This window comes from Cupressus sempervirens, chromosome 10 (assembly GCF_028749045.1).
Source record: "Cupressus sempervirens isolate cs-2001-9-10 chromosome 10, ASM2874904v1, whole genome shotgun sequence".
NCBI classification, from domain to species: Eukaryota; Viridiplantae; Streptophyta; class Pinopsida; order Cupressales; family Cupressaceae; genus Cupressus; species Cupressus sempervirens.
In genome coordinates this window covers 982,740,466-982,762,925 of record NC_143127.1, presented here as the reverse complement: position 1 = coordinate 982,762,925, position 22,460 = coordinate 982,740,466, and the positions used below count along the sequence as shown (strand labels likewise).

The 22,460-nt window shown below is 36.5% G+C and overlaps 1 protein-coding gene across 1 annotated transcript in view; it reads right to left on the bottom strand.

Moving 5' to 3' along the window:
- Positions 1 to 22,460, bottom strand: part of LOC149537264 (uncharacterized) — a 114,098-nt gene that overhangs the window by 52,931 nt on the left and 38,707 nt on the right. Inside the window, exon 6 of the mRNA XM_089807602.1 lies at positions 18,372 to 18,441. Coding sequence (XP_089663728.1) covers positions 18,372 to 18,441 — 70 coding nt within the window. The remainder of the gene's footprint in view (positions 1 to 18,371; positions 18,442 to 22,460) is intronic.

The following is a 22,460-nucleotide window of genomic DNA, read 5'->3' as shown; positions in this document are numbered from 1 at the left end:
GAGACTTCTTCAATTTCAGCCAATTTCAGATATTAATCAGAAACTATAGCTTTGAAAATCAGGTGCAATCCAATCCAGTTGTTGTGCAACTCATAAAAGAGGAAAAGAAGGGCAGACAACGGCCAAAGAAAAGAGAGGTAGCCAAGATCTTCACAAACATAGTCACATTCTATGTTATAGAGGAGTAAAATGAAAAACCTACAATAAGGAAGGTTGGGATTGATTTGGAGACAACACTACATATGGACTACTGTGTTTTGATTCAAGAGTGACATTCTCTTCGTCTGCAAAGGATTGTCCAGATTCTCAATATCTTTCATCAAATCAAGGGCCAACATTTTTGTCACCCACAGTCTTCACTTCATTGTGGTGGTCTTAAAGGGATAATTTGGCACTCTCTGTAACCATCACTGACCATTGTAATATTACTTGGTGTTCATGCATTGTTTGGTTATTGGAAGCAATTTGTAACTCTTGAACCTTGTTTTCAGAACACAAAAAGACAGTCTATACATTGGAGACTCTATTTTGGTTACAATGTATTTCTTCTTCAAGGTGGGGCCGGATGATCTCATCTACTTGTATTTTGTGCCTTTGAGTTTCCCGTGCTTGCTGGCAGAGGTTGTGTGGTAATTGTTTATCATTATTTTTCAAAATTTATTGAATCTTGCTAAAGCATCAGGACTATTATGATAACTGTGTGGCTTTTACAACAAAGCACAATGTGTAATGGCAAGCGGATGTGTGAACTCTTGATATGGTGTCGCATTGTGTCTTGAGTTTCACACATGTGCATGTGGCAGCATTGTGAGTGCCCCAGTGCAGATGAGATGATGCTCGGTTTTCTTGGTCAAATCTGGAGTTGTCAAGGAAGAATCTTTGCTCTCTAATCCTCAAGAGGACAAGTCCAAAATTCAAGTATCGTCTAGAGGGTGGTATTCTTTGACTACAATAAGTATTTTTTTATTATACCTTTGAATATTAACTATGAATTTTGTGTAGTTAATTCTTGCAATAATACGGTGAACAGTGAATAATGTATGCTTCTACCATTAATCTATCTATTTCTCTTCAAGACATAAGTTGGGTCCATTACTAATCTTTCTAAAATGTTTCCTATGATGGATCGAAAAGCATAAGGATGATGAGAGATTGCACTTAGAGTTAGTTAAATAGCGAGAATTCAAATCATTAGTTCAAAGCTTCAATAGTTAAATAGTGAGAATTCAAATCATTAGTTCAAAGCTTCAAGATCAGCAAGCACATGAAGCAATCTGACTTCAAAACCTCCTTGTTGGTCATTGGAGTCAACTGTAACTTATTGTAATAATCTAAGCAGTGAGAATGCTGCCCTTGTTGAGAGGGAGTCTCCATTGAGAAAAAGTCTCAGCTTCGGTTATTCTTCTATATGTTGTTCAAGAGTTCTTTTCTATGGGATAAGTTAGAGATGCAATCACTTGTTAATGAGTTCTCCTCCGTGAGGGTGAAATTCGCGATGCAATCTTTGTTAATGAGTTCTCTTCTACGAGGGAGAAGTTCAAGGTGCAATCCCTTGATAACGAGTTCTTCTCTGTGAGGGAGAAGTTTGAGGTGCAAACCCTTGTCAATGAATTCTACACAATGAGGGATTAGTTTGAGGTACAATTCCCTATTAATGAATTCTTCTCCGTGAGGGAGAAGTTTGAGGTGAAACCCCTTGTTAATGCATTCTTCTCTATGAAAGAAGTTCGAGGTGAAAGCCCTTCTTCTACCCTCACGGAGTAGCCATGGTGGTAGCCATGATGAAAGTCATCTGTGAGACTCTACGACTTAGCTCTTGTGTTCCTTCGCCCTCTAGGAGCAGCCATGGTGAACATAATGTTGAGATGACTATATCATGTTATGACAATCTATGATAAAGTTTTGTTGTTGACACACAAGGTTGTAGCCATTGCGTTTGTCATGATTACACGAAACTTGCAAATGATAACTCCTTTACTAAGAGCTTGCATTGATGATGTAGCTGCAAGAAACATCCTGATTACCTACATGGTGCCCTTTCATATACTCGCATTCAGAAATATGAGGAACGATGCATTTGAGGGTATGAAGAAACACGTGTGAAGAGATATTCATTTGGAAATATGAAGAAAGCATTTGGAAAATGAAGACTTTTGGTTAGGATATGAAAAGTCTCTCAATAAAAGATATATATCATTGTTTTGTGTGATGATTTTTAGGTTTTTTTGTTAGAACCATTGTACCCAGATCTCTATTTTTTAATTTAAGAGATTATTTTGATGCGGCTTGGTTTTTCCCCTCAAGCTAGAGGGTTTTCTTAGGATAAATTGTTGTGTCTTAGTGTTCTTTATTTTGTTTCTTGTTGTTTCTCTTTATTTCTAGGCAACCCCCTTTGCTTACACCACACAGGCTTCCTTTCAAGATGGGAGCCAAACATTTGCACATATCCACATAAGCAATTAAATCATCCAATATAATAATCACATTGTTGTAGCATTGATAATTATATATATTGATGTAAACAATAATAGTGTATGTTATCCAAAAAACTATTACGATAATAAATAGTTTCTATTTCTATTTAATGGTTATCTAATGTAAATATTAGAACCTTTCTAGTATTTAGTTAGCTGTTAGTTATCTGTTAGGTAGAATAGTGTTTTTATTCTTGATGATTGTTTCCTAGGGAAACATCATTTATTCTTTTGTATATATTGATCTATTGATTACTATTAATAACAAGCAAGTATTTTACCAATTACTTCCCGTAATATGGTGTCAGAGCAAATACAAAAAAAACTATCCAATAAAATTAATAATTTCATTTTGAAATTATCAATGCCATTTTTTTTCAAAAATATTTTTCTACCTATCTACTCCCGCAAGCCAGGATTTCTGCATTTTTTTCAGAGACTGGGTGTCTTCCCTCTAGTTTGTGTGTCGTTTTTTCTTGCAAAAATCGCGACCATTATTGGTCATTTTTTATGCCTAAACCAAGGGACTATTTTGTGCACCTTTCTCAAGTCTAAGGCGTCAATTTTTGGGAAATTTTGAGCAAACTTGTGGTCAATTTTCCTACAAAAATGCTGGCCATTTTTACCTATTTCATGGTCATTTTCTACTTGTTTGGAGGCGTCCCAAGATTTCTAAAACCCTCTGTGTTTGATCTGCACACAAAATCCACCACTTTTCCTGCAACATCTACCATTTTTTAATCTTTTTTTGAGTCTTGTACTTTTTTATCGAAACCCCAAATTTATGTACCATATCCAAAAAGAATTTATAGATTCTTGGTGCGCTTTTGAAGAGCTCAACTGGGTGGTTGATTGTTTTGTCTAGTTGCCTCAATTTTTGTGTATCGGTTTTCAAGCCAACCGATCCAGATTAGGATACGTTTGATCGGAATAATAGGGAGGCGGTGATACTTCTCAAATTATATGTAGTTGATGATCAGCTCCCTCAAATTCCATTTGGCAAGCCAGCTACCAAGATATGGGAGCATCTCAAGAAACTTTATGAGACTTCAAACAAAAGCATGGCCTTCATTCTTAAGAACGCTCTATTTTTCTACTGTCATGGATGAGTCTAAATCGCTCCAAGAATACCTAAATATGATTTAGGAAAACCATGATCGATTGCTTGCCATTGGATGCAAGATGAAGAGAACATTTGGTAATCACTCTCAAAAGTTTACCAAAGGCCTACGAGCATTTTATGGAGACTCTCAACATCACTTCTACTAGTGTTGATCTGAAGTTCACAGATCTTTGCACACTTCTGCTTCAACAAGATCGGTGGAAACAACAGTTCGGTAGCAATTCTAGCCCCACGTCTACTAAGCAAGACCTTGTTGCTAAATCCTTTCAGAAGGATAAGGGCAAGTCTCATTCACAGCAGCCTTCTCAGCAGAAGTCCTCTGCTCCAACGTCAAAAGGCTCCAAGAAAAAGAACACTCAAAGCAACTGCTACCACAAGTACAGTCGCATGAAGGTTGAATATCGAAAACGTTTAGTTGCTCAATTTAACAATCTACTTCACAACCAAAAGCAAACAGTGCAAAGCACACTGAGAAGACAGAATCTACCTTTTAGGCCTTCATGTCTTAAACCTACACATCATGTGAAGTCATCTGCCTGATACATTGACTCAAGGGCCTCTCGTCATTTCACCCACCGCAGAAATAAGTTCACTTACTACCAACCTTTTCCAGATTCAGTTATTTTTGGTGGAAGGGAAGAGTACACTGTTGTCGGCAAGGGCAACTTTTAAATTCAATCTATTGGGAGGAATCTCCTTTTCTTCAATGTGTACTACATTCTACGGATGGAACTAAATCTACTCTTAGTCGGACAGTTGTTGCAACACAATCCACGATTGGATGTCACCTTCAATTCACATCAATGCACCATCACTGATAAGGAGACTCAATTTGTTGTTGCAGTTGGTCTTGAGAATCATTGTGTTTTCAAACTTGTTGATTCTGGTGATTCTTAGGACTTAATAATGGCTTCTAGGCGGTCTACTGTCTATTCACTTTGGAACCCTAATTTTTTGTATCGGATCAAAAAACAATTTGCAAATTCTCGATGGGTTTTTTGAGAGCTCAACTAGGTTGTCGTCCATTTTTTCTAGGTGCCTCGATTTTTGTGCCTGAAAGAATCTGATAGCAAATTCTTTTTGGGTTTATCAAGCTTTTCTAAGCACCTCTTCATTTTTTATGGATCTTCCTTTGTTTGCCTCAAAAATGCGTGCCTTCAAAAATTTTCACTCTTTTTCGCTGAAAAACGTGTTATGGCATCTCTAACCAATGTTCTGTTCAAGGACAATTCAAAATTCAAAGGTCAGAATTATGGCACATGGAAGCAACGGATATTAGCAATCTTTGAATATCAGAATGTTGATCAAATTGTACTACATGTTACAAAGCATCCAACTACAATTGGTACTGATCAAGATACATGGGCTCTAAATAATTACGAGGTGGTGATGCTTCTGAAATTATCCATAGCTGATGATCAGCTCCCTAAGATTCTATCCAGCAAAATAGTTGTCGCAATATGGGAGCATCTCAAGAAACTGCAAACAAAAGCAGAGCCTTCTTTCTCAAGAGCACTCTATTTTCTTTATCATGGATGAGCGAGAATCACTATAGGAACACCTAATTAGGATTTAGGAAATCTATGATCAGTTGCTTGCCATTGGACACAAGATAGAGGAAGAGGACATTGTGGTTATAACCCTCAAAAGTTTGTCCAAGCCTACGAGCATTTTATCAAGACTCTCAACATCACTTCTACTGGTGTTGCTCTGAAGTTCACAAATCTTTGCACACTTCTGCTTCAACATTATCAATGGAAACAACAGTTCAGTAGCGATTCCAGCTCCATTTGCACAAAGCAAGCCTTTGTTGCTAAGTCCTTTGAAAAGGATAAAGGCAAGTCTCAGCAGAAGTCCTCTGCTCCAGCATCAAAAGGCCCTAAGAAAAAGAAAATTCAAACCAACTAATGCAACAAGTATGTTCGCATGAAGGTTGAATGTTGGAAACGTTTAGTTGCCCAATTTAAGCAATTTAGTTCATAACCAAAAGTGAACAGTGTAGAGCACACCGAGCAGACGGAATCTGCCTTTTACGCCTTCATGGCTATTAAACCTACAAATCATGGGAAATCATCTCCCTGATACATTGACTCAGGTGCCTCTTATCATTTCACCCACTACAAAAATTGGTTCATTGAATACCAACTTTTACCAGATTTTGTTATTTTTGGTGGCGGAGAACAGTACACCATTGTCGACAAAGGCAGCATTCAAATTTAGTCTACTGGGAGGAATCTCATTTTCCTCCATGTGCACTACGTTCAAGGGATGGAACTAAGTCTACTCTAAGTCAGTCAGTTGTTGTGACACTCTCCACAGTTGGATGTCACCTTCACATTAATCAACGATCTTTTGTCAGCACACATTGGCATCAACAGCATGGAAACTTAAATGTGCATTATCTCTCTCCGCTTACTCAAGAAGAGCTTGTCCTCGGTTTGCCAAAGATTCAGACTCAACAGCTTGGAGTTTGTGATGCATGTCAGGCTAGGAAACAACATGCCAAGCTAGGAAGCAACATCACACATCTTTCGCCAATGGTGATTCATGGCAAGCTTCTCAAGTACTTCAACTTGTTCATGTTGATATATGTGGCCCTATGGCCACTCCCTTTGTTCTTGGGTTCAAATATTTTCTATTGTTTGTTGATGATTTCAGTAGAAAAATGTAGGTATATTTTCTTTAAAAGAAATCAGATGCATTTACTGTATTTCAGAAATTTAAACCTTAAGTTGAAAAAGAGTCTGGAAAATCTATTATTACTCTTAGGTCAAACAATGGAGGGAATTTTGGTCTAATGAATTCTCTAGCTTCTTGGATACTCATGGAATCAAATGCTAGTTAACCACACCCCCACACCACAACTGAACAATGTAGTTGTACGTAGGAGCAAAACAATCACCGAGATGGCTCTATCCATGCTTGAACACAAACATGTCCTGAAGAAGTTTTGGGCAGAAGCAATTAACATTCCAATTTATTTTTTGAACCGATCACCCACAGTGGGGGTCAAAGCTAAGATTCTGGAAAAAGCCTAGCCAAATCGAAAGGCCACAATCAATCACTTGAAAGTTTTTGGCTATCTTGACTTTGTCTGGATCCCTAATGCATCACACACCAAATAGGATGCCAAGAGTCAGAAACTCATGCTTGTTGGATAAATTAGTCTTCACAAAACATATCGCTTTATCGACACTCAAACATCTCATCTCCTGTACACTCATGTAGTCTTTGATGAGCAGCGAGGACCATTCATGCATGTTTCTCATGTTCCTGATCCAACAAACTAGTCTATAAAGGGTCATGATTTGGGAGTTAGGCTTCCATTAGGTCCACCTGATGGGAGGGCTCTAGAAGCTCCAGAAGCTCCAATTATACCAGTGATCCCTATACAGACACCTCCAACTTCTCCTACAGGATCACCCAAATTTGCAGATGCTTCACCTGAGTTTATTCCAGATTCTTTTGATGAGGAACCTAATCAAAGAGCATCTCCTAATACTAATGTTAGTCATTCCTCCTCTCTGGCCTAAGTGGTGAACAAAAACACTTGTTGATCTTCAAGATAATGAGCGCATTGATGAGAGAATTGCTCACAAAAAGAGAAAACCTATAGAATTTGTTAACTTTGCTCTCATGCCCAACATGTACAATGTGTTTGAAACTCAAACATATTCTGAGGCTAAAGGAATTCGAGAGTGGGAACAGGCCATGACGTCTTAACACCAGAGCCTGTTGAAGATAACACTCGGGTCCTTTCTGATCTTCCACCAGGGAAGAAACCCATTAGCTACAAATGGGTTTACAAAATCAAATACAACCCTGATGGCATTGACTATGAGGAGACCTTTACTCCTACTACAAAGATGAGCACAATCAGATTATTCATAGCCATGGCAGTACATATTGGCTGGAAGGTCCATTAGAAAGACATCAAAAGTGCTTTCCTGAATGGTGACCTACTAGAAGTCTACATGACACAACCTCCTGGTTTCAAGGCTGCTGACAAAGAACACCAAGTTCTTAGACTAGTGAAAGCTCTCTATGGTCTGAAGCAAGCCCCTAGGGCATGCTAGATGAAAAGTGATAAGTACCTCAGTGATCAAGGCTTCCAGAGGAGTTCTTCAAACTCAAATTTGTACATTAAGACTGCTGACAATGACATCATCCTTCTGGTCATCTATGTGGATGATTTGATCATCATTGACACTTTGGCATCTTTGATTCAAGGAATCAAATTAAGTTTATGCCACTCTTTTTATTTGACTGACCTTGGGCTCATGCATTATTGCCTAGGTGTTGAGGCTTGGCAACAATTTTCTAGTATATTCATTTCTTGGTCCAAATATCATAGGGCTCTGTTAGACTAATGCCATATGCAGGATTGCAAGCCTGCATCTACACCCATGGAGAAAGGTCTCAAGCTATCAGCCAAGTCTAATTCTCCTCTTGTTGATGATACTACATACAAACAACTAGTAGGCAGCGTCATCTACCTCTCTGCTACTAGGCCTAATATCAGCTTCACAGTCAACTACATCTCATGCTTTAGGACAGCTCTCGAGGTTGATCATTGGATGGCAGCAAAGCGTATGCTCGTTATGTGAAGGGCACTATAGATTATGGACTTCTTTACTCTCGAAGTTCTAATCCTAAACTCAATGGGTTCACAAATTCAGACTGGGCAGGCTCTGTTGACGATAAAAAGTCAACTTCTGGATATTTGTTCAATTTGGGATGCGGTCTCCTCACAGAGACCAGTAAGAAGCAGAAGGCAATTTCTCTCTACTCTATAGAGGTAAAACATAGAGAGACAGTTAAGGCGGGTTGTGAAGTAGTTTGGCTTCATCAAATGCTTGGGGATATGCAGATGTCACCAATAGAATCGACCACTTTGTTTGTTGATAACGAACGTGTTATCAAGTTAGCACGGAATCCAATCTTCCATGAACAACCAAGCATGTGGATGTTCATTGTCACTGAATACGACAACTGGATGAACACGGGACAATAGACTTGCAGTGTGTTCCTACAGCAGATCAGACTACAGACATTCTCACCAAGCCTCTTGGTCCTGATAAGTTTGTCAAATTCAGAGGACGGCTTGGTATTGTGGATAGATTAACCATTAAGGAAGGATATTATGATAATAGATAGCTTCTATTATTGTATATTAATATTTAATGGTTATCTATTTGTAATCTATTGTAAATATTAGAATGTTTCTCATATTTAGCATGTATTTTAATATTAGTTTTCTATTAGCTAGAAAAGAATGTTTGTATTCTTCACAATCATTTCCAAAGGAAACATCGTGCATTCTTCTGTATATATTGACCTCTCGGTCTTTGGTAATATCAAGCAAATATTTACCAATTACTGCATAATGATCACATTGGGTAGACTCTATTAATGATAAAAAGTTAACGTCTTGATATGTGTTCAATTTGAGATCTGGTGTCATCACAAGGACCCATTAAGAAGCAGAAGGCAATTTTTCTCTCCTCTATAGAGGTTGATTCCAGAAGGACAATTAAGGCAGGCTGTGAAGTTGTTTGGCTTCGTCAGATGCTTGGGGATATGTAAATGTCACCAACAAGACCAACCAATTTGTTTGTTGATAACGAAGGCGTTCTCAAGTTAGCGCGAAATCCAGTCTTCCATGAATGAACCAAGCATGTGGATGTTCACTGTCACTACATACAATAATTGGTTAAAGACGGGACAATAGACTTGCAATATGTTCCTACAGCGGATCAAACTGCAAACATTCTCACCAAGCTTCTTGGTCCTAATAAGTTTGTCAAATTCAAAGGACAGTTTGGTGTTGTGGATAGATTAATCATTAAGGGATGATATTACGGTAATAGATGGCTTCTATTATTGTCTATTAATATTTAATGGTTATCTATTCATAATCTACATGCTTGGTTTGTGCATGGAAGATTGTTTTCGTAATAGATAACGCCTTCATTATCGATGTTAGTAAACAAATTTGTCCTCTTGAAAACACCTTCATAAACGACCCTTGAATGCCCAAATGAGAAGACAAACATTACTAACAATTGAATCATTGCAATTGCATGTGCAAATGCTCTCTGAGTTTTGACGTGAAGGCTCGGCTCCCTTCTTCAGATTTACAACAAATGAAAGAACTTGGTATGTCTTTAACCAAAAGACACGAAGGAGTACTTAAGATTCATCCATCAACATGGAATGAATGCGATTATCAGATTTTCAATGAGACAATGGAAGAAAGATCAACAGACGGCCACACGACCACTTGTCGAATCTTCACATTACAAAGGAAATAGAAAGAATCAAACATCTTATTCGAAATAGAAGAGAAAAGACCACAAGATCTTGTTCAATTAGGAAAATAAATATTCAGACCTTTTATATATATACACCTTTTCATTTCCAAAAAAATATAACAAAATAACCATAAGATTACTTTGTGCCTGCCCTTACAATCAGATTGCAGAAAATAAAATATCAATCTCTTTACATTGCCCTATTACAATGACACTCAGAAAAATGTATTCTCCTCTCTCCTTTGCAGCCACCAGACTCTCAGAAAAGTAAAAGAACCACCCTTCTCTCTTTCTTTGACAATAAATCATTTTACGGGTCACTATTCAGTTTCATAACTGAATCTTGGAAAGATCGATAATTAATTTTTCATCCATTATTCATATCCTTCCCGATGGTTTTTATTCCCTTTTATATTTTTCTTTTTATTATAAAGTTTCTTTTAAGTATTTGATATAGAACCTTTGAGAATACAACATTACAATAAAATATCAATGAGAAGGGATAATAAAATTTAAAGCATGACTTTTCTAGTTGCAGCTCACAGTCATTTTTGATTTATAGACCTCTACTCAGGTGATCGTAAAGCATGACTTTTCTAGTTACAGCTCACAGTCATTTTTTATTTATAGACCTCTACTTAGGTGATCGTAACTTTTACTGTGATCATATTTTTCCGATCGCTCCGGTGAAATTCAAGTAAACTTGCCTCTTGACAACATATCCAAAAATCGGGAAGATCCGACAGTGGAGAAAAACATTATGCCCCTCGCATGGAAATTCATTTTTCCTGTCATAAAATCTGTTGTTACAAGTTGTTGTCGTTAAAAAATGGACAATTTGAACCTGCGAACCTGAATTTTTGAACTGAAATTGAACCCGAACTTGTATGTCATAACTGAGCTTTTGAACTTGCAATTTTGAACTGCATTCATGGTTTGGAGATCTTAAGTCACATTTGGATTTTGAATCTGAACTCACAGCTGCACTTCCAAACCAGTGAACTTGAACGTTGAACTTGAATTATGTGGTTCAAAGTTCAAGTTCAAGATGATAATTTGTTGACCTGATCTCTAAAAAACAATTCTGGATTATTGGACCAGCCGAGTCTTTGAACTTTTGAACTCTTGAACCTCGAACTTGAACTTTTAACCAGAATTTGGATCTCTACATTTGAATTAGTGAACTTGAACTATGTGGTTCAAGCTTCAAGTTCAATGTGATAACTTGAAGCTGCTGGTATGTTTTGATAGGCTTGTACTCATAGATTAATAACTTTTACATCTGGACCAAAAGGGATAGAAAGGGACATACAGAATAATCCAACTGATACATACAGAATAAGCAATTTCTTCCTCACAAAGAACACCACTGTCCCAATTCCCAACCAACCAGCAACTCTTAATGCTGCAATACTTTGAGAACATGATCCTTTCCTTGCTCCACGTTCATTTCATGATTCTCCATTCCAACGTAATAAAAGAAGAATGTTTTTTTATTTTCTGCAATATGATTCTAATGGCAGGGACGAAGCAATCTTATGGTTATTTTGTTGTATTTTTTTGGAAATGAAAAGGAATATGTATATGCCAGATCTTAAGGTCTGAATATTTATTTTCCTGATTGAACAAGATCTTGTGGTCTTTTCTCTCCTATTTCAAATGCAGTCCTATGTTATCGTCTTTTGCAAAATAAGATGTTTGATTCTTTCTATTTCCTTTGTAATGTGGAAGACTCAATAAGTGGTCCTATGCCTTTTTGTTGATCTTTCTTTCATTGTCTCATTGAAAATCTGATAATCCCATTCATTCCATGTTGATGGATGAATGTTAAGTACGCCTTCGTGTCTTCTGGTTAAAGGCATACCAAGTTCTTTTATTTGTTGTAAATCTAAAGAAGGGAGTTGTGCCTTCATATCAAAACTCAGAGAGCACTTGCACATGCAATTGCAAATGACTCAACCGTTAGTTATGTCGTCTTCTCATTTGGGCATTCAAGGGTCGTTTGTGAAGGCGTTTTCGAGAGGACAAATCTGTTTACTAACATTGATAATGAAGGCATTATCTAGTACGAAAACAATCTTCCATGCATGAACCAAGCATTTAGATGTTCACTGTCACTACATATGAGAGTTGGTTGAAGACGAGACAATAGACTTGCAGTATGCTCCTACAGTGGATCAGACTCCAAACATTCTCACCAAGTCTCTTGGTCCAAATAAGTTTGTCAAATTCAGAGTACAGCTTGGTACAGTGGATAGATTAACCATTAAGGGAGGGTATTACGATAATTGATAATTTCTATTTCTAGTTAATGGTTATCCATTGTAATTTATTCTAAATATTAGAATCTTTATAATATTTAGTAGTTTTTAATTAGTTGTTAGTTATCTATTAAGTAGAATAGAATGTTTCTATTCTTGACAATTGTTTCCTAAGGAAACATCATTTATTCTTTTGTATATATTGATCTATTGATCATTGTTAATAACAAGCAAGTAGTTTACCAACTACTTCCTACAATATAAACATGATGAATAATCAAAGTAGTAATACCAAAAGTTTATGAGTTACGTATTCTCATTGAATGTTATTAATCTGCTGAAGTTACTAAGTGCTAGAGAATATTGATAGTCTGATTGACTTATCCTTTTAATGTTGATGTAGACTCCCAATTTGTTGTCCACGCCACTTTGTTTTGTATTCCTTTTCTTTCTTCCTTTCTTAGATGCCTTTCCAAAGAATGAAGAACTGCAAATATATATCCCTTAATACCTTTCCAAAAAAAGAATAACTGCCAATATATATCCCTTAAAAGGGACAAAGGGACGTAACATTTCCTATGATGATGACCTTTCTGAAGAGATGTGCCTTTTATTATAATTCAATTCCAAAACCTTTAGTGACAGTGATTACTTCCTCGATGTAATCATGATTGTGTTCTTAAAATAATGAGCAATTACAATCTAAACTGATTGCAACTATTGTTGTATTCCAACCGGCCCAGATAATCATTGAAAATGGGAAGGCGCATTAACCTTATTATAACAGGGACATAACAACAACATCATGGATTGCATGTCAATGATGGCATGTTAAAAAAACTTTCTAATGTCTGATATTGCTATCAGGATTTAACTGTGTGATTTTGAGTCAAACTCATTGACCCATGTTTCATGAGTAGTGATTCAACATGAATCCATCTCTCATGAGAATAAATGGAACACTTAGCACTCATTGGATCTAGGTGATGCTCACAAGGGTGAAGCACCGGGACTTCCCGGGAGGTCACCCATCCCAATACTACTCCAGCCTGAGCGCACTTAACTACGGAGTTTCCTTCATGGTTAAACCCAAAGCTTGCAACCCCATTTGCAAAACCTTCAACAAGTGTTGTGCCTTATGAACCATTCATTTGAAAGCTCCTTAAGCTCATCAATTGATAAGTAGGAGATAATTTGCACAACAAGTCAAATTGTGATATTGCTATCAGGATTTAACTGTGTGATTTTGAGTCAAACTCATTGACCCATGTTTCATGAGTAGTGATTCAACATGAATCCATCTCTCATGAGAATAAATGGAACACTTAGCACTCATTGGATCTAGGTGATGCTCACAAGGGCGAAGCATCGAGACTTCCCGAGAGGTCACCCATCCCAGTGCTACTCTAGCCTAAGTGCGCTTAACTACGGAGTTTGACTCAAAATCACACAGTTAAATCCTGATAGCAATATCACAATTAGACTTGTTGTGGAAATTATCTCCTGCTTATCAACTTTCCAATGGTTCACCAAGAAGGGACTACATAATGCCATCTACTGTAGTCAAATTTACTAGTGTGCTTCAAATCTTTATAAAGCTCTATTTTGCAATGTTTAAGGCACACATACAGTTTTTGGAATTAATTCAAGTTCACATTTGGTATACTTAAACTACAAACCAATATTTCGTTCGAATTCACTTTCTTTCTTTCTATTGTAAGCCTTCCCCCAATTTGGATATCTCAAGCGTTCCAAGGTTATCTTTTGAGCATCTATGAACTTATTCACAATGTAATGCACATCCACTTGGCAAGGTCAATCACCAAGTGTCATAGCAACAAGTATGTCTTTGTACACTGAATAATATAAAATTGTCTTAACCAATGTATTTGTGTGTAAGAAGCAATGGCAAGGGATAATATAAAATTGTCTTAACCAATGTATTTGTGCATAAGAAGCAATGTCAAGGGATGTTGGGAGGCCTGAGCAAATTGTCAGGTTACACCACTGTAACATCATCTTTTCTTCCAAAGCCTCTTGACAAGTATGTTTGACTTCTATCAATGCAAATTCTGTCAAGTCACCAAGCATCTTGTCCCCTTGTTATCACTCTGTTGTATCATCTACAATCAAGTTAGTTTCAATTAATTCTTTGTTGTATTTGAGCAAGCAATATGCATGACCAAGACCAGTAAAGGTAATACAACATTGACAAGTGGTAAATATAGATTTCATTCAAGAGACTGCTGCAACATCAATGATTAAAATTGTGCCCAAGTCACATGAAGGACAACTCACAAGCTAGTTAGCTAGAGGATCTAGATTATATCTGATTGGCCTACAAAATTTAGTTGTACATGTACTGTACAAATGGATTACCAATTAGCGAAGGGGCTATTTGAAGCATTGTTGCATATTTATAAAAAACGAAGTATAGCAAATAAAGTTCTTTTAATTTGTTAAACATACAAAAAATGTGTACAATGTTGAACTTAAGAGAGTTAAATACTATTTTGGCACAAGGAAAATCCAAAGATGAATAGTATGTAATTGCAAATGTGTCTTAAGAGTTGGAAATGTGTTCGTGTACAATTAGAGAAGAGTCGAGCAGATGATTATTACAGAATCTACAATTAATTTACAATATGTTTTAGCATAAAGAAGCATCAGAGTGCTGATCGGTTAAGTTGCCTGCACCATCAAGTTCAATGTGTTGTGATCATTCTTGGCATCAAAGAGGTCACTTAATTATGTTAAATTTAGTGCATATGGAACCCAAGGAAGTGGTGTACACTTTGCATTGTGACATGTGTTGCAAAATTCACAATCCCAAAAATACCAATGATAATTTTGCAAGAATTTGTATGAAGTTGTCAACTCAACATAAATGTACTTATGTTAATGAAGCACTAAAATCTGAGATATATACTACATCCAACTCACTAATGTAATGATGCCCTTCAATCATAGCCAAGGTTGCATGGGTACTTGGGTACTTGAGTGCTTTGGGTACATGGGTATGCCTAGTTTGTTTTTTTTATAATTTTGATATTTTATAGAAAATCCAAAAATATGAGTGATGAGTCATGACATTGAGGCTTCTAGACAAGAAATTTGACAATATAATGTTTAAACATTAGATGCATAACAAAGAAGGCAAACTTTTAATATGAACAAGAAAATCGTAAGTCATATAACGACATATTACAAATGATAAACTTTTAGTTCTAACTTAAACGGTGAAAATCAGAAAACGTTTAGTAGTTTATTGTTATTCAATCTTGTATCAAAGTTCCAAACCGATTACATATTGAATTAAGCTTGAAAAACAACAAGCTGATATGCAAATGAAAAACTGAAACAAAAATCAGACATCTTAATCTACGTGGCAGTTTTTTTAATGTTTTGAAAGGGGGAAAATTTTGTGAACTGACATGGCATTCTGGTAGCAAGGCAAGTACTTGGTACGTGATACGCATACTAGTACCTGGTACATGTACCAAAGGTTTGGGTACGCGTACTCATGCAAACTTGATCATAGCATTTAAGCCAAAGACCGCCAGCAATGGGATTTTACCAAATCAAGGGTTTTGATTGTATGATCTCTTGGTTTGAGCAAAAGCCTTTGATTTTCAAAGCTTACATGTGCTTGCATGTGAGTTGCATGTTGCTTGCATATAAATTTCGCGAGTTGCATGCACCTACATGTGAGTTGCATGTTGCCTATATGTAAATTTTGTGAGTTGTATGTGTTTGCATGTGCATTTTGTGAGTTGCATGTACTTGCATGCACTTGCATGTGCTGTTTTACCAGGAGAACTCTTGTGTTTTTCTGCATGAAGGTTTCTCTTATGCCTTCTCATAATTTTTCTCATCAAAAATTATCTATTGGATTTTAGTATTGTTTTCCTCAAGAATTATCTGTTGGGTTTTAATAAAAAATTCCTCAACCAATATTTGTTGGACTTTACAGCTTTTTCCTGAAAAACAAAGCTTTTAATTATGTGATTTGTGTCTCAAGTTTTGTTGTCTAGTTTTGATCGTTTTTCAAAACAAAAATAATGTCAATGTTCTTCCAATTTTTCTCCTTAAGAACAAAATTGTCACTTGTCATAGTATGTTTTGAATTGTTGTGCTCATCTCCAAAGTTTGGAGGGTTTTATAATTTTCCCTTAAGATTTTGGCAATTGTTCTTAGTGTGTCTCTATCTATAGGGAAGGGCACTTCTTTTATCCGATATCAAGTTGGACGTTTTATGATTATTTCTAATCAAAAGTTTTGCAGATTCTAAGAAGGCTGGTGGCAGACTCATCTCAGTGGCAGAATCAGTGGTAGGCTCTTGTGTCTTGTTGCATAGCATTGTGAAGAAAGGGGCGTCCGTTATTGCTTTGGATGGATTTTGGCTACTCTCAGTCATTGACATTCTACACATCCAAGGAAGGTCTCAACAGCAGCCGAACATTCTAAAGAATTTATGACCACGACACATGTATAGTCTCTTGCAAAGTAGTTAGACAACGACCATTAAGGGAGCGTATTAGAATATTGTAATATTTCTTTCATGGTCATCTTAGTTAGTCTTTAGTTTACTAAGTACTTTTTATTTTCATCTTTAGTTCACAATTGCTTCTATTAGAAACATCATCTTTGTGAATCTATATATAATGAGATTCCACCTCCTCTGTTTAAAAAAACAAAACAATATTGTAGATTTTGCCATCACACCAAAAGCACGTAATTATGGTGGAGAGGGACCTCATCGTGGATATAGTCACTACACTAGCACACCCCATACAATAGAGTTGGATATAGCCACGTATCATGTAGGATTCGCACCCACTACATACCACATCAATAAGTCAAGTTTACACAAACGAACAGTCGAAGGCTTGAGGGACTTGAATCAGTGACCTACACTATGATACCATGTACATTTTTCCATCACACCAAAAGCACATACTTCTGGTGAAGAGGCATATAATTGTGGATATAGTCGCTACGCCAACAACAAAGACTAAGCTTACAAATAGCTACATCAAAGTCACCATGAAGACCCCTCCTATGCAACTCAAATTTCTAGTCTCCCTTGACATGTAGATTCCAAGGAAGGATTTATACAACCCAAAACTCAAGCATTGTCGGAAATTGGCAAGTATTTGATTGATAATGTTGTTTTTCTTCTTCATGATGTTCTAGTATCATTCTTTTGAGATTGGAGTTTTCCCATGTTAAGATGTTCTAATAGCAATTGTTCAGTTTCATCTGCAAAGTTATTTTTGGATTCAATTGTGTAAATATTTTTGCATCAATGTTTCAGATCACACTCTATGATCCATCATCAAGATGAAAATGAACATCCTGACAATGGCTGATGATAGATCATGTAATGTGAATCAAAACAGTGATGCAAAAACATTACACAATTGAATCTTGAAATCATGTCAAAAATTGAAATTGTATTCCTAAGATATGGTTATTGGTACTTTGTAGCAATAATCTCTTAAGAAGTCTTGAAAATTCTTTGTCCATGGGTGCATGAATAAGGTTGTATATTCATCTAAGACTATGGGAAATCACATTCCTAAATTACAAAGCTTTTAATCTAATAAGCCCTTTCAAATATTTTGAGTCAAATAAATCTTATTTTCTTTTTAATAAAGTATTTTCAGCCCAAGGATTGAGATCAAGTGATTAAAGCAATGGGATATACCCAAGTTTAAATCTCAAAGTGAAATCCAGTGTAGAGTTCTAAGTTGTAATTCACTGGGATATACCCAAGTTTAAATCTCAAAGTGACATATAGGGTAGAGTTCTAAGTTGTAACTCTTAGGTCTTCTGTTGTCTGGCTTCTTATAGTACCCTCCACATAGTCTCTCTTAAGGAGCTACGTTTTGTAGTGCCTACAAGGAGCTAAGCATTAGAATTAGCTGGCTCAGATTCTCATTTGAGTTATATTTGTAGACCAACAGAAAAAGAAAATTAATCTTGCTTTGGCAGAATACAAACAACAAATAACTAATTATAAGTTTGGCTTTTCTAGATGAAAAGCCCAGCCTCTTAATGCATATACACCACACTTGAGCGTCAATAACAATCCTCACTAACAAAATTATTCAGAAATATAACATATAAATGTTGCAATGTTGCAAAAAAAAAATCAACATTAATTGAAGTCAATCAACAAATGTGAGAAGTATACCACTTAGCTTCAGAAGGGTAAACATTGTAGCTGCAATGAAAAACACCATTGAAACAGCCACCCAAAAATGCTGCAAATGAATTCCAACATATGCAATGTCAATATAGGGACAAATGCTAGAGTGATACAGAAACAGAAGCTTTTCCTTAATATCCAAGAAGAATAAAGCATGTATTGCTATGATTTTAAAAGATGAAGCCCAAGTTTTCAAACTTCGCTGAAAGAAAATGAATTTTGTTTAATGGGAATCTAGTAGTCATTCCAACCTGCATTAACCAGCAAGAAGGTAAATGACTAGAAGTGACATTCAATAAGAATACAAGCGGCACAATTAAACATTAGAAATGTGACATTCAACAAGAATACAAGTGGCATAATTAAACATTTGCAAAAACCCTATTATGTGCATACTACTTGGCAGGCACTTTAATCAAAATAATGCGAGTCTTGTTTATGAGCTTCAAAATAATTAACAATGCATACATAGATTTCTTGTTTGGATGAGATCAACTATATGGAACACTTATGGAAAGCAACTACAACAGATATAGAAGAATAAACAATATAGTTCCAGGCAAAATAGGTATAATCTTCAACGAGTATAACAGAAAGCATAAATTATATATACCAGTAGTAGAACATGATATCAGCATGGACAACAATATATGCCAGTATAGAACATAATAACAGCACGGACAACAATATAACAAGAGAGATAGAGAGGAACCAACTCAACCTTCAACAATTATAACAGCAACCATAAACATTTACCAGTAGTAGAACATAATAGCAAAAAGGACAACAATATAACAGTAGAGATAGAGAGGATACACAAATATGGCGAGGAGCAGAGGAGCAGAGTGCAGCATCAGTAAGGCGCAGTGCATTGGCGATAAAACACTGTGTGATGGGCATGGAATGGTATTCAGTGGTGCAGGTCTTTGGGTGCAAGAGGCAGAAGATGCCTTCCCAATGAATGCCATTGCAGAACAAGCGACCAAGGAAAGATGCAGGTCTCCTACTCATACAAATCCTGAGGCTCTGCATCACGGGCATGTGGTGCAGTGGGTTACGAGGGAGGTTGCTGGGTGGACAAATTTTAAATCTAGTGTATGAGGATGGTCATCAAAACCCTAACTCAAGTAGGCAAGCAGATTCCTACAAGAATTTGGGTGTACAAGATCACCCCCAAATGCATGAATAGCAAAGTTCGGAATGGGTGGATTAGGCATTCGAAGGCCCCTATGGAGGATCAGGAAGATAACTGGCAATCCATGGAACATTTGAAATCATTTTGATCCAGCAAAGTGTAGAGGAAGAAAGGTAGATTCCAGTAATCTGGTGGAAACTTTCGTGACCCGGAGAATTTGAATCCCAATCTGGTGATTTTAGGATTCCCCAATCTGCCTTGGAAGAACTGATTGGCATTGATGTGTCTACTGAGGTAGCGAATGACATGGAGATGCTTTAGCGATTGGAGTTAATTTGCAGGTTTACTGGGATCAAGCCTTGCTGTCAAGCCATTAAGGAGTAGATTCAAGCCATGGAACATTTGAAATCATTTTGATCCAGCAAAGTGTAGAGGAAGAAAGGTAGATTCCAGTAATCTGGTGGAAACTTTCGTGACCCTGAGAATTTGAATCCGATTCTGAATTCTTGCCTACAATCTGATGATTTTAGGATTCCCCAATCTGCCTTGGAAGAACTGATTGGCATTGATGTGTTTACCAAGGTAGCGAATGACATGGAGATGCTTTAGCGATTGGAGTTAATTTGCAGGTTTACTGGGATCAAGCCTTGCTGTCAAGCCATTAAGGAGTAGATTGTGGTCAAGTGGAAGATAGAGGTTATCAAATTCATTTTGAACTAGTTCTTCATTGTTGCCTTCTCATATGATGGGGACAAAATGCAAACAACTACAGTGGGTATTTGGCACATGGATCACCATCCACTATTCATGATGTTGTAGGACCCTAATTTTGATCCTGCCAAGTTCTAATGATACGATATTGCTATCTGGATCAGTGTTACATCCCAAAATTTGACTTGATTAGAATAAGTATAGCCATTGAGATGATTAGTTAAAAAAAACTGTCATTTGCTTGATCGTGTAAAAAGAGGAAGTTATATTTAACTGTTTATTTCATGTGAAAGTGATTTTTATAATACTTGTTTATGGAGATGGTAGTTAACCGTTGTTTTATTTTAATTACTTCTTATTGATGATGATGGTTAACTGTCCCTACAATTATTTTGTAATATATTTTGATATTGATAAATGGGAGAACTTGTTATTATTGTGGAGTTGTTGCACTGATGGTTGCAAGAGCAGACGAAGGGGAGAAAGCATTGCTAAATGGGATTTAAGGAATGGGGCACTACCCTAGTCCATTTGTCCGATCCCCAGGTATGGCCTCTAACTACCTTGGTAAGGATCTAGGGACTTCTAAATAGGGTACACATATTGGACACGCATGAGCAACTTGGACAACACATAAAACATATATATTTAATCATAATCAAATTCATGTTCAAAACCATTACCTTTGTTGTTTTGTGATGTCGCCTCCATTGTCTTTTATCTTCACCTATATATCTGTACGCATTTGTATATATATATATATGATACCACCATGATATTAAAATAATATCTATAGTTCGTATCTATTAATATATGTATGTATATATATATATGCATGTGCGTATATCAAGAGGATATATTGATAAAATAAATCAAGTGCGACCTTAGATATAATAATAGCATGATCATATATATATATATATATATTTATTTATTTATTTATTTATTTATTTATATAAAAGATCGTCAAAAAGGAACTCTTAAATAATTCAAACTTATAACTCTCCATGAGAGGCGACCATGTACACTTGGCGCCATCTTTTCTTTTAAATTAGTGAACTTGAAACCGATGGTCTTGATCGAAATTGCCACCTTGAGCCACGGCTTGCTTGAGCCTAACGAGGATTTAAAACATTTCACATCTGGTGGAGACAGCATTCTTCTCCTTATCTATGCTCTTAATGTTCTATCTATGCAACGAACATTGTACCTCTGATTCAACACGGGCCTCTTCAAACAGTAATCGCATTTCATTCACAGTCAAGTCAGCTTGAGCTGCTCGACAGAGGCTCCTTAATTCCCATAAAGCATTTGTTTCAAGTTACGTTGGTGTTTCTATATTCTTTCTTCATACCTCTTAATCGATGCAAACATTTTTCTTGATGGATAAATCATGCATCCGACTCTTTTTAATTATGCATCAGCTGTACATTCATTGTCTATATGCTCGGCTTATGTTCTACCAACTCCTTTTTATTTTCATTCATGATCAATGCAAACTGTCAATATCAGATTAGGGCCAATATACAATATGAGAGACTTTCATAAGGAACAAGTCTTTTCCTTTTTGTGATATGTTTGTAATTTGTCTTTTGTTTGAACAAGTGTGGTTCTGAATCATAAAAACAGCATGATGCCTGATTTCAAGTACATCTTTACATCAGTTGTTTACCAGCAATGTACCTGCCAATGGATAGAATTCCATGAATAACAAAGTTGAACAACACCAATGGCTCACCCTGGCTGGAATGGCCAATGAAAGAGGGTGAAGAGGTAAAGAAAAATTCCAGCAAAGGGAGAACAGATATCTAACTACATAGATGATAAATTTTATAATAAACTTCTACAGATTTCCCAATTAAGCTCATGCTTGTCCAATTTATATACCCTATTGTCAAGTCAAGCGGTAGTGATCAGGTATCATAAACCCATCTAAATCCTTGGTCAAGGTCATTTAGAGGCATGCTTGCCTTCCATTTGATCACATAATGTCAGTGTTGCCAGTTAATTAGGCATGCCCGTCTATTACTGAGTAGACATTCTAAACACCGGTATGCTCAAATGGCTGGACTGATAGTGCCCCAAGCTTAACCCCGAGGTAGGGAGGGTCTTTCTTGTCAAAAGATTGTGTGGGGATTAATAAGGTCCGTGGTCGGAAGGTTAAGCCTGTCAATACTTCTCCTCTTACCAGAAAGTCGAGGCTTGCACAACGTCTTCAAATACCTCAA